The sequence below is a fragment of the Cheilinus undulatus genome, linkage group 9 (assembly GCF_018320785.1).
Source record: "Cheilinus undulatus linkage group 9, ASM1832078v1, whole genome shotgun sequence".
Lineage (NCBI taxonomy): Eukaryota > Metazoa > Chordata > Actinopteri > Labriformes > Labridae > Cheilinus > Cheilinus undulatus.
The window spans coordinates 39794110-39807742 of NC_054873.1; the positions used below are offsets into that span (position 1 = coordinate 39794110).

Consider the following 13633-nt stretch of genomic DNA (forward strand, 5'->3'; position numbering starts at 1 on the left):
AGGGAGGGGGTGGGAGTGAAGAGTTTGGTTTGCTGGATAAGTAGAGCTGGGTGTCATCCGTGAAACAGTGAAAATGGATATTGAATTAGAGGAAAATATTATCAAGGGGAAGGAGGTAGATGATGATAAACAGAGGCCCCAGGACAGAGTCCTTGGGCACACCTGAAGTGACGGGGGAGGGCTGTGATGTGAATGATTTGAGAACTGAGTGCGGCCTGAGAGGTATGAGTGAAACTAGTCTAGGTGGGTGGAAGTGATGCCAATGGAAGATAATCTATTGTTGGAGGATAGCGTGAGAAATTGTGTCAAAGGCTGCACTCAAATCAAGAAGGATGAGGATGGAGAGTAAACTGGAATCAGCTGCTATGAGGAGGTCATTTGTGTTTTATATGAGAGCAGTTTCTGTACCATGGCCGGGGCAGAAACCAGACTGGAGTTGTTCATAGAGGGAATTGTGACTTACATGGGAGTGGAGTTGAGTGGCAGCCAAGGTTGTTATAGTTAACTAAAACTAACTAAATAACTGAAACTAAAATTCAAAAATCATTGTAGTTAACTGAAACTAAATAAAAACTAAGCTTTACCAAATAAACGCAAACTAACTAAAACTGTATAGTGCGCTTACAAAACTAACTAAAATAAAATGAAAATGGAGACAAAATATCCTTGGTTTTAGTCTTTGTCACAATTACACTGACTGGTACCAACACACGAGTCTGGGGAGTGTAAAATGGCCTGATCTGATTGATTAAGACTTCACACAGTGGTAGTTTTATGTCTGGAATTGTATTCAAACATGATCATTAAGTAAATAAAATGATAAGTGAAGAGTAGCCTGTTTTAATATGTTTTTAAAATGTATGATGCTCACTCAGCCCCGACATTTATCCGTAAAAAACTAAAACACTAAAACTAATAAAAACTAAACTAAAATGAAGCATTTTTGCAAAATAAAAACTAAACTAAACTAACAAACCAGCAGTCAAAACTAATAAAAACTAAACTGAAATTGAGCACAGAAATGAAAACGAAATAAAAATAAAAACTAATGAAAAAATCCAAAACTATTACAACCTTGGTGGCAACTATTTTTTCAAGGATTTTGGGGATGAAGGGTAGATTAGAGATGGGGCGGAGCTTATTGTAGTTGTTGGGATCTGAACCAGTTTTTTTTTTTTTTTCAGAATAGGGGTGACGGCTGCAGTTTTGAAGAGTGAGGGAACAATTTCTGGTGATGACCGAGGAGTGGATGATGGCAGATATGAGGGGGAGCAGAGAGGGGAGGTAGGATTTGACCAAAGCTGTGGGGAGGGGATCAAGGTGACATGTGGAGGGAGAGATATCTGAAGCAGCAGGAAGTTGGAAACTGGAGAACGGCTAAGAGTGCCGGGGAAGTTCAGAGGAGGAGAGAGGTGAAGGATTTGAGCCTAAATGCTGTTGGAATTTGTGAATTTTTTCATTGAAAAAAGAGTAATAGGGAGTTACAGGTGTCAGTGGAGTACAGATGGGTAGGGAGTCTGGGGGTTGGAGAAGTTTGTTGAGTAGTGAAAACAGAGTCTTGGAGTTTCCTTCATTTGAACTGATTAGGCCAGAGCAGCAGCTAGATTTTGGTTGAGTAATGGAGTCCTTATACTGTAATATGCAGAATTTGTGCATTTCTTTGTGAATAATGAGACCAGATTTTCTATGGAGATACTCAAGTTGGTGACCTTTAGCTTTCATGGACCAGAGTTCAGTGGTAGACCAGGGGGCAGAGTGAGTGAAGGAAACAGACTGAGTTTTCACTGGAGCAAGAGAGTTGAGGATGTTGTTTAAACCATTGTTGTAAAATACGGCCAGATCATGTGGGGTGGATGGATAGTCTGGAGTGAGGATATTGTAAATACAGGAGAAGAGGGTGTCTATGTTAATGTCCTTGATATTCCGAAATGAGATGAGGTGTGATGGCTCAGTTATGGAGAGACAGAGAGTGACACTGAATGAGAAGAGAAAATGGTCAGTTATGTGAAGTTCATCAGCTGTGCAGTTGGAGGGGATGAGACCAGAGCAACAGAATAAGTCCAGGGTATGTCCTATGATATGTGGGAAAATCAGAGAATTGACTGAATCCGAAACTATCGAGGCATGATAAGAAGTGGCTGGTGAGGAAAGATTCTTATTGTCCATATGTACACCGCATTCCACATTATTATGCAAACAACGTTTTTCTTTGATTTTCTAAATATCAATACAAATGACAGTCATAATATTTTTCAAGTCATCAACAGTTAGAGTATAATTCAAATGTTTTTGAACAAACTTCATAATGATAACTATTATCTTTTTAAAAATAAAAACCTCAAAATGCACTTTTCCATATGTTCCACATTATTAAGCAGGCCACAGGTTTCAACAATATGGGAAAGAAAAAGGATCTCCCTGCTGCTGAAAAGTGTCAAATAGTGTAATGCTAGGACAAGGAATAAAAACATTCGATATTTCAGGAAAAATTAAGCATGATCATCGTACTGTGAAGAAATTTGTGGCTGATTCAGAACACAGACGGGTTTGTGCAGATAAAGACATAATGAGGAAGGTTTCTGATAGACAAATACATCAGATTAAGAGAGCAGATGCTAAAATGCCATTACAAAGCAGCAAACAAGTATTTGAAGCTGCTGGTGCCTCTAGAGTCCCACCATCCTCAAGGTGTAGGGTCCTCCTGAGGCTTGCAGTCGTGTATAAACCTACTATTCAGCCACCCCTAACCAATGCTCACAAGCAGAAATGGTTGCAGTGGGCCCAGAAATACATGAAGACTAATTTTCAAACAGTCTTGCTGACTGGTGAGTGCCGTGCAACCCTGGATGGTCCAGATGGAGGAGTAGTTGATGGTTGGTGGATGGCCACCATGTCCCAATGAGGCCAGGACGTCAACAAGGAGGGGGCGGAGTCATGTTTGGGCCGGAATCATGAGGAGAGAGCTGATAAGCCCCTTTAGGGTCCCTGAAGGTGTGAAAATGACCTCGGCAAAGTATATAGAGTTTCTGACTGACCACTTTCTTCCAATGGGCACAAAAAGAGAATCGTACCTTCTGTAGCAAAATTTTCTTCAAGCATGACAATGCTCCATCTCATGCTGCAAAGAATACCTCTGTGTCATTGGCTGCTATGGGCATAAAAGGAGAGAAACTCACGGTGTGGCCCCCATCCTCCCCTGACCTCAACCCTACTGAGAACCTTTGGAGCATCCTCAAGCTAAAGATCTATGAGGGTGGGAGGCAGTTCACATCAAAACAGCAGCTCTGGGAGGATATTCTGACATCCTGCAAAAAAAATTCTAGCAGAAACTCTCCAAAAACTCACAAGTTCAATGGATGCAAGAATAGTGAAGGTGATATCAAAGAAGGGCTCCTGTGTTAACATGGAACTTGTCCTGTTAAGATGTTTTTGATTGAAATAGCTTTGATTTCAGTAAATATGACCCCCTGATGCTGCAATTTCTACAAATGACAATTTTCAGTTCTTTACAACCTATAAAATGTTTTAAAAAGCTGTTGAGCTTTATAATGTGGAACAGTGCATTTTGAGGTTTTTATTTTTAAAAGAATATTTTTTGTCATTATGAAGTTTGTTCAAAAACATTTGAATTATGCTCTAATGGCTGATGACTTGAAAAATATTCTGACTGTCATTTGCATTAATATTTAGGAAAATCAGAGAAAAATATCATTTGCATAATAATGTGGAACGCGTTGTATGTTGAAGTCTCCTAACGGTATTACATCTGGTGAGAGAGTGGATAAATGGGTGAAGAGAGCAGCAGTCATTTAAATACAGAGGCAAACAAGTCTAAATCTTTCCCTACTAAACCACTGAGGTGATGGAGCAGTGGCGGGGCTTCCATGATGTGTTGCAGCTGCAGAGAGAGATGGAAATTTGGCACTTGCAATGTTTTCAAATCAAACTTAATGTTCATCACCAGGGACAAGTAAAAATATTTAGTGACCAGGTAAGGCAAAGAACTTTGTTGATCAAAAATTTTGAAAAATGATCTTCTATAGTCATGTTATTGCATTGAGAAAGCCTGTACATTCGCATGCATGCTTGTCCTTGTGTAAGTGTGGATGGCTGAATGTGTGTGTGTGTGCATGTTGGTACATGCATGTGCATGCATGTTTGTGCAATTGATTATGTGTTTGCATGCGTGAGGGAGAGCAGGAAGAGAGAGAGATAGAGGGGCACTTGACATGCAGCCCAGAAATGTGATGTACACACAAACACACACCCATGCACACACGCATACACCCCCCCGCACAAACACACACACACTCTTATTTTTCCATGAAGACACAAGCAACAGTCTGGTTTTTTTTCATAGCAATTGCCTGGAATTCTAATTTCTGACAGAAATAATCAAAATACATGTGTTTTTTGGATTTGCATCTTAGTGTGCATTTTTTCCTTATTAAGAAACTATATGGAATGCATGAATCGACCAGATATTAGTACAACATAAAATTTAAGTCCTTACTTTAAGAGAAATGCATAACATATCAAACTTATGTTATTGTCTTACAATAAATGAGTGCAAAATTTTTAGACACAGTCAAAATACAATGGATGTGGATGCAATTCAAAAAAAAAAAAAATTAAACAAAAAGAACACATTTCTATCCAAATTGGGACCAGCGACGAGGCACAGCTAAAGTTATCACAGAAATATACCCCTTATCAAGATAATGTCCACAATTTATTCTTTGAGAGGTCGTTTCACATTGTTTAGACCCTTGGTTCCCAACCTGGGGTCTAGGACCCCCTTAAGGTGCCAGAGATTTCAGCGAGGTTCTATCTGATCTGAGGTTGTTAAGATTGAATTTGTACATACTAACTATAATCGTGATATAACACCTATAAATAATTCATAGGAAGTTATTTGATTCATAAAAATTTGTCTTTCTGGCTTTGGCTTTAAACATAAAAAGAGTGAAAATTGATGTTATTGCTGACCCAAATGTATCATTCTTTATGTCTTGGTCCTAGGAGGGGGCTCAAGTTTTCTTAGAAGCAGGCAGGGGTAACCTAACACATGTTTTACACATCCATCTGGAAAACCTTCAATACTAAACGTTTGGAAAAGGGCAGAGGATTTGAAAAAAATTCAGAGTGTGATTGGATGAACGTTCTGTCTGTCGCATCTTTACGGGCCAGTCAGAGCAACAAAACATGTGACGTAGCCCCAAACTGAGGTGCGCATGCACATCTACCGAGGAATAACGGGAACCATGGCGACTGTAGTCATGTCAAGTACACGATTTTGTCATTTTTGAAAAGAAAACAACTCACTGCTGTCCTTTTTCCTTCTTTTAATGAGGAAATGTCATCAAGTTCTGATAAAACTGGCGCTTTAGCAGCATCCATGCTAATCTCTTCCACCATAATTGCACCGGCCTCTTGTTGCTGCTTGCTTACGTCACGACTCCACCACGTCTGAAAGTACTGCCCCTTGTTGCTGATTGGTCCTGTCACTTTCAAACTAGGCCCAAACAGTTCAGACGCGAGCTTTGCAAGATTGAATCGCCAGTGAGAAACATGGAAACGGTGTATTGATCTGCTTTGCAAGGTTAAGGCAGGGGGGGATCAAAGGAAAAAGGTTGGGAGCCACTGGTCTAGACTCTAGAGAGTATACAGGATTATGGCTGTTGTTCACAACCATTATCACAGTCTCTGTTTCAGATTTATTATTGTTTCCAAGGTTCTCGTTTTAAATAAACTTCACTGCAAAATACAAGACAGAATAAATTCCTACCTTTTCATGGTGGATGCCAGAGTATTGATAGGGTTCCATGCAACACAGTCCAATTGAGAGGTCATTTTATATAAATTTTCACCACTGTTGGCAGAAGACAAAACATTGAGAAAAACTTAGTAAAGCAAGCAGCCATTTGTGATCACTGATATACTATTGATGTGTCTGGACTATGTTTTAGAATTGTTTCTAATTATCTGTTGTGGTGAATCTACATGGAAAATTTTGACCTTACAAAGGTGAGCAATGGTGATGACTAACTGCCTCAGACAGACAACGAGAAAGCGAAGCAGATTTTTCAGCTCTTACCCCATCACAATTTAAAACTGATTGAGAAAGAAGCACCTGTTATCCTAGAAACTCGAAAATTATTTTTCAGTACGGCAGAGCAAATAGCAGGCAGTTTTGTCCGTCATATTGTTTTAAAGGAGCACATTTTGATTGATTTACATCATGAAAACAAATATGTCTGCTTTTTGTCTTTGTTGTTACCTGATGGAACCTGTCACTAAGCCAGTTGGTAACCATCTTATAAAATGTCTCTGCCCTTAAATAATATCAAGTAGCTTAGATGTCTTAGGGATTACATGAAGCCTGTTGAATTAATAATCTGGCCCCCAACCAAAAATGAGTTTCATATCTGCCATAATGCCTACATCAGTCATTTGTGACGGCGTCATGGGGGGTGTTCTTGGGCTGTGCCTCACCTGATGACCCACTGTGCCACCCTAAGCTACACGGGGGAGGAGTGGGAAAAACTTTGTATTATTATGTAAAATATTGCTAAGGTTAACACACAATGCATTGATGAAGCAGTGTCTTTACCTAGAAATAATGGTCACAAGGATCCAGACAGTTTGGTTAACTGTCTGTACGTTTGATAAACAGAAAAGGGCATGACACAGAGGGTCACAGACACTTACATAAAGATACATATAGTATTTTGCTGTATAGTGATGTTTATACTATTTTCACCCAAGAAGGAGGGGGCAGTTAGAGAACATTGTGCTGACAGAGCTCCTCCTTCTCTGAAGATAAATGTTTCGCACACCCGGAAATCATCTCTCTTCCTTGATCCTGCGTGACAAGAGAATGAGAGACTCAGCTGAGTATTTACCTTCCATGTGGTCATTGGAATAAACTTTGAGTCTAGAACTGAACTTAATTCTCTCTTGTCCTTCTGACCAACAGAAGAACTGATGCAGTATCTAAAAATTAAATTCATAGAATTCTTTTTTTTTTCATAATTATTACAAAAAATAGACTATCTTTAAATGGGGAAAAAATTAAAGGAGAAAATAATCATGTTGGTTGTATTTGTAGATGTCCAGTTTGAGGGGTGTTGCTGATTGTCTGGGCATGACCCCTGACCTTATGATTTGGTTTGCTGTCATTAAGTCATATTACTTTAAATAGAAAATGAGTCTTGACACTTCTTGGCTCAATGAAGTGAGAGACTGTTAAAAGACTGCAAATTGAGAAGAGATGGATATTAGAAAATATCTTAAAGGTGCTGGGCTAAGGTCTCATTCAGCTACACCAACTGAAGAGGGAGAAAATGCATTTGGTGAAGCAGCCGCAGAGCAAGCGCTAGTTCCTGTGGTTAACCAAGAGACACCTGCTGGCAAAAATACCCAGCACCCACCATATGAGCTTGGAAGAGACCACCCTAACCAAGTTGTGCTTCAACAGTACCCTACCAGTATTTTTGGTAGTCAGAAACGTGCATTTGTTTCCACTTGGTATCACAAATGTGACTGGCTGGAGTACAGTGTGAAGGCTGATGCAGCATTTTGTTTGTGCTGCTGGGAGTTAAACCGGCCAGAGGCCGTCTCAGGCATCGGATGCCTTCATGACTGTGGGCTTTCGTAACTGGAAAATTGCTGTGGAAAGAGACTGGGGATTTCATAAACACGAGTCATCAAAGAAGCATATGTCATGTTATGCTCTGTGGAAGGAGCGAGAGAAGCGTGTTAATTCTGGAAAAGAAGTTTCAATGCTTGTCAATGAAAATCAGCTACGAAAGAACAGGTATTCCATTTCCTCTCTCACTGATGTCCAGTTTCTTTTGGAAAACCAGCTGCCTTTATGTGGGAAAATGGAGGCATTTGAAAATATGTCGGAGGGCAGCAGCGGACTGTTCCTCTTGGATTACACTATCAAAAAGGACCCTGAATTGGCCAAGGCTATTAAAACAATTCCTCGTAATGCCACAAACACCTGTCATGACATGTAAAATGAGATCATAAGCACTCTCAGCAGTGTTGTGGCAGAGGTGGAAGAGGAGGAAGGGGACACCTATTTCACTCTTAAAGTTGATGGAACACGTGACCCCACAATGTGTGAAAATATATCTATTGTATTTCGCTTTGTGAATAAGTCCTACAGAGTCCTGGAGCACCTTCTCACCATAGCAACAGCCAGCAAAGGAGATGCACAGACACTGTTTTGGCTGAGCTAAATACGGCTGGACTGGACACATCAAAAATATTAAGTCAGGTTTATGGTGGAGCTGTGCTGATGTCTGGGAAGCATGATGGCGTCCAGATACTGCTGCAAGAGAAACTTGGCCGTGAGATTCCTTACATTCACTGTCTGAACCACCAGCTTCCCTTAGTCGCTGTGCATGCCATGTCAACAGAGACATTTGTTGCGGATTTTTTCATATGTGCAATGCCCTTTATAAATTTTGTAAGAAGCCCACTGTGGCTGTACACTATAAGGGTGAGCATCTAAAACGCCTCCTGGAACAGAGGTAGACAGGGCATCCTGCAACTGTTTCAGTCATTCTGAAATTTTTCAGTGACATTGCTGCCGTTTTGACCATAATCGACTCCGTACTGGCTATGACGCTGAGTTGTGGCTGGAGGCAGCGGGCCTGCTGTGCGAGATGAGCAAACCCAGTTTCTTATTCATAGCCCAGTTATCACACACCCTTCTTTTCCTGCTTGACCCACCCAACAAGGTTCTGCAGAGAGAGAACACTGACTTGATAACAGGCTTAAGTATCGTGGTGAGTGCGACAGCCTGTGTGCGAAAACTTGAAAACTCTGCTGTGACGTGAGTTAGTGAGGTGTGGAACATGGCCATGGCTGCCAGCGTGAGCGCATCCTTAACACCCGTAGTGCCAAAACAGAGACGCAAAGCAAACACAAACTTGGACATGTATGTCATTCTGGGAACTACAGGTCACAGGGAGGAGGAAGACTAAAAACAGAATTTTGGAGGCAGTATTTTAGCACTATCGATGTGTCGCTGGGAGAGATGGATTCAAGATTCAGTGAGCGCAACTCACAGCTGGCCAGTGGGCTTATTACACTGAATCCTGAAAGTGAGAACTTTCGTCTTTCTTTTGTGAAGCACATAATGAACCTCACAGGGTCACCTGTTGTTGAGACTGAGTTTGAGGTCACCCAAGAGTTTTTCAGCAAATCTCAATAAAATGAAGAAAACTAGACAATACAGTGCGTTCTGTCAAAATATCAAGCACATCTGGCTGCAATGCCCAGTGTGCAGACTGCATTCAAACCTGCCCTAACATTCGGAGCCTCCACTGCCTTGTGTGAGAATTCATTCTCCACACTGAGGAACATCTTTCCCGATCACAGACGAACGATACTCCACAGGTGAAAGGCCCAGCTGGTTCGGCTTGCCTTTGAAAGAGACTTGACCCGAAAATGCACTACAGAGTTAAAGGACGCTGTTCTCAGGAGGTTCAGCACAAACACTCGCTGTCTCCAGCTGCTCTAAAGGTGCTATCCTTAGATTACTCTTATTGCTTGGGTTTCATGGTTATCTAAATGTTGAATGATGTTTGATGTTCATTTTAAATGTTGGTGTGGCAAAGCGCGCATAGCTGTGTGTGTGCACGAGAGGGAGAGAAGAGAAAAGACAGAGAGAGATGTGGCTTTCATATCAGCTGTGGCATAGTGCCTTGTGTGCGTGAATTTGAACTTTTCACAATGTTCTGAAGTGAAACTTGATGTGTTTTTAAATGGCAAACATATGTATGGATAAAACAGATTCAGTTATGAACAAGAATTTTTGCCCCCTGCAGTTGTCTTAATGCCTGCCCCACAGAGGGTGGTGCTAATGCACCTAATTCATTGGGTGCTTATTGCTGTTTAAAGAAAGACACTCGGAAGAAGAAATAGCTTGTGAAACTTTGAATAAATTAATGTTCGTTCGTCTATAGGGTGTTTTAGGCAGGTGTCGAAAAGAATGGCGGTTTCATGTTAATTCTGTGAGTCTGGTTAGTGTTTCGGGTAAACTTACAGTTGTTTATATATTATGTTTACTGATCACTCTGCATTTATGGTGCAGGTTACCATGTCCCTCAACATTGTGCGTATTGCTTACTGCAGTGAAGCCCTGCTCTGGGTGTGTGCTGCCTCCCCAGCAGGATAGCAGTAGCTCAGTAGACCTGCTCATGTTCATTTCTGTGTTTTAATGAAGGGTAAACGTAGTTTATTCCTTTATTTCAGAAATGACAGAAGCAGCATATTTGTCACCTAATAGCTGTTAACTCAGCCTGAGTTCCTCTACTGTAAGTCCTCAGTTTCTGTCAATGTTGCTTTAAAAGCCCATGTTGACAGGGGTGGTTTTAGTGACTCAGAGGCCCCAGGCAAAGATCGATGTGAGGCCCCCCCTAATATCACTCACCTCAACTTCTTTGATGACCACCATATGAATGTGATTTAACAGAAGCAGCACAGTGTGCAGTGCACCACTAATAACAAACTTAACTTCATTCAGTGTAATATCATCTGCATTATAACCAATATCTGTTGGGTTGAGTATTAGTGAATAGTTTTGTTACATCGAGCTGGACAAACTACATCGACCTTAGACAAAGAATATAAAAACAAACGTAATTCTGACATCTCCTCCGAAAAAGATATTACAATAAAGACTCTCTGTACTTCAATGTTTTTTCTTGCACAAACTAATTGCTTTTCTTTATCATTTTCTGAAGTTCATGTATTCTCCTGTTCTTAGGGTTTCATGTTTTCAGGTACAATATCATAGTAAATATATCTGGCATCCCATCAAGAACTTAATGCAGTTAATTTGTATTTCTGCATCAAATCAGTTGTATTACATAGGTTTTTATTTTGTTATTAATATAAAAATACAGTTGACTCTATTTTCAGTATTTTTTTCATATGAATCGTACTGAACTGCAACAAAACAGGGGTGTCAAGCTCAGGGGGCCGGATTTACCGGATTTGCTCCAATGAGACGTCCTGTGGGCCAGACATTTTTTTTTAGCAACATCCATACGACCAACGACTGATATATAGGCTGCTGTAATGTTTATAAATGTAATGATCCAATATTAGATGCAGGTACCATTTAATGAGAGCTGCATGTTTGGACACTAAAGGGTTAATTAGCTATTTTAGAAAGAGAATTTAACTGCAGGTAATCTAAACAGGTCAGGCAACAGTATACTGTCCTTGACACGTTTTACAGATTTTAACGTTTTTAGGACCCACTGATGATGAATTTACAATATTGAAATATTCATTATAAATATACATTCAGCATGACTGTTTATTGATTTAAAACAGCAACCTGTCGTCCACAATATTTGATCTGACCCTGAGATTATTTCACCTGACCTGGGATCAGTGCAGAGACTGGAGAGGAGACGAGTGAGAGAAAGGAGTGAAAGAGAGAGAGACAGAGATGAGGATCCTGCAGGGATTTATCACACTCTCTCGCTATTACTGTTTACAGAGCTGCAAACCCTCACCTGTTGAATGAAAACTTGACTTTTAATGCATGTCTGAGCCTCTAGAGTCATTCTTCTTCATGTCCACTCTATCTGAACCCCCCTGATATCCCTGCATGCGTGATGAACTGGGGCATCTGTGTGCGTAATTTGGATGCATTTTAGTGCGCCAAGATCAAACATGCTGACTTCTCATGTCATAGGACAGCCTGTGTCCAGATTAGAATTGAATGTTCAGTTATTAAGTCATTTAACCGTGAAGAGAAGAATATTTACCATTTAATGAGAGCTGGAGTAAAATATGCCACAGGATTTTTAAACCACGTCCTGTTCAAACTTAAGTGATCAAAACCATAATTTCACTTCTTGATGACATAAAATTAAATTAAATGTAAACAGAATTAGTCGATATTAGTTTGTTATTACAGATTTATTATAATGAGTCGGCGCCAGACTAAATTCAATGGGGGAGCATTAAAACAACTTTAGGGGGGCACAAATTATCATTCATAACTGATTCTATTCTAGCTATGCATATGTTTGCCAGTTAGTAACACAGCAAGTTTCACTTCAAAACATTGCTAAAATACAGTTTTACACACACAAGGCATTGTGCCATAGCTGATATGGAAGCTACGTATCGCTCTCTCTCTCTTTTCCCTTCTCTCCCTCTTGTGCACACACAGCTATGCGCGCTTTGGCGCACCAACATTTAAAGTAAGCATCAAACATCATTCAACATTTAGATAACCATGAAACCTAAGCATGGGTTTCATGGACTGCATGTCTAGCAGTCAGCACACTTGGCATTGTGGCCAGATGTGCGTGGTATTTTGATAGAATGCACTGCATTGTTAAGTTTTCTTCGTTTGGTTGAGATTTTTCTGTCAGCTGAAAAACTCTTTGGCGACCTCAAACTCACTCTCAATGACTGGCGATCCAGTGAGGTTCATTATGTGCTTCACAGCTTTTGCATCAAGACAGTTCTCACTTTCAGGATTCAGCACCACAAGCACACTGGCCAGCTGTGAGTTGTGCTCACTGAATCTTGACTTGGCCAGTCTAAAACCTTCCACTTCTTGCCACTGATAAACTCCTTTGTTGTTTTGCCAGTGTGTTTTGGGTCATTTATCTTGTTGCATGATGAAGGATCTCACAAATAGTTTGGTTGCATCTTTCTTAAAATTGGCAGACAAAATGCTTCTGTAGACTACTGAGTTCATTTCTGCTATTATCATGTGTAACATCATCAATGAAGGTTAATATGCCCATCCCAGAAGAAGCCCTGCAAGTGTGACGGGGTCGGTTTTTTAGTTTTTATCCGTGCTGTGTTTTTTATCAAGTGTTTTTAGTGTGGTGACATTTCCGACTGCCCCTGAAGCATCCCTCTAATGACCAACTGGAGACCGGTGTGCGCAGTCAAGGCGCACCCAGCTGAAAAGGCCAGCAGCGCAGCAGACACGGAGCAGAGGGGGACCGCGGGTGAGTGCAGCAGTAACACGAGCAGCCACCCTGAGCCTGAGAAGACCCAACCGCCCCGAAGTGCAGCAGCCGGGAGCCGTCTGCGAGTTCGGTGAGAAGGGAGCCGGCGTCGGGACTCGCCGTGGGAGTGCCAAGAGGGCGGCCGCATGGAGACGAGCTGGTGGACAGACGTGAGAGGGAAGCGATGTTGGATGACAGAGGGGTGTAGTTTCGATGCACCCCTCTCTCAGTTAAGTACCCTACAAGAAGTTTTATCTCAGCTTTTACACTTATTAGCACTGTTTTAGTTTGCTTAAAAGGACCTTATTATCCTCTCTCAGACAACGGAGCCACGCTGCTTCCGGGGCAGAGAGGGAAACCAGCTGGGGGAGTCGCCGCGGGGCTGCTACGAGGGCGGCCGCTTGGAGAAGAGCTGGTGGACAGACGTGAGGGGAAGCAACGTTGGATGACAGAGGGGTGTGGTTGCGATGCACCCCTCTTTCAGTTAAGTACCCTCATCGAACCTTTTTGCATGGACTCTTGGCGTTAATCAACCATGCAGTGTTTTAATTGGCATAAGGGACTTTTTGTATCGCTTTTATTATTGGACCTCTGTTATCTCCGTTTCTTATCTTAGCAGCTTTTAA

General features: G+C 41.2%; 1 protein-coding gene across 1 annotated transcript in view; it reads right to left on the bottom strand.

Moving 5' to 3' along the window:
- Positions 1-13633, bottom strand: part of wt1a (WT1 transcription factor a) — a 115324-nt gene that overhangs the window by 82304 nt on the left and 19387 nt on the right. The window contains exon 4 of the mRNA XM_041796558.1: positions 5789-5872. Coding sequence (XP_041652492.1) covers positions 5789-5872 — 84 coding nt within the window. The remainder of the gene's footprint in view (positions 1-5788; positions 5873-13633) is intronic.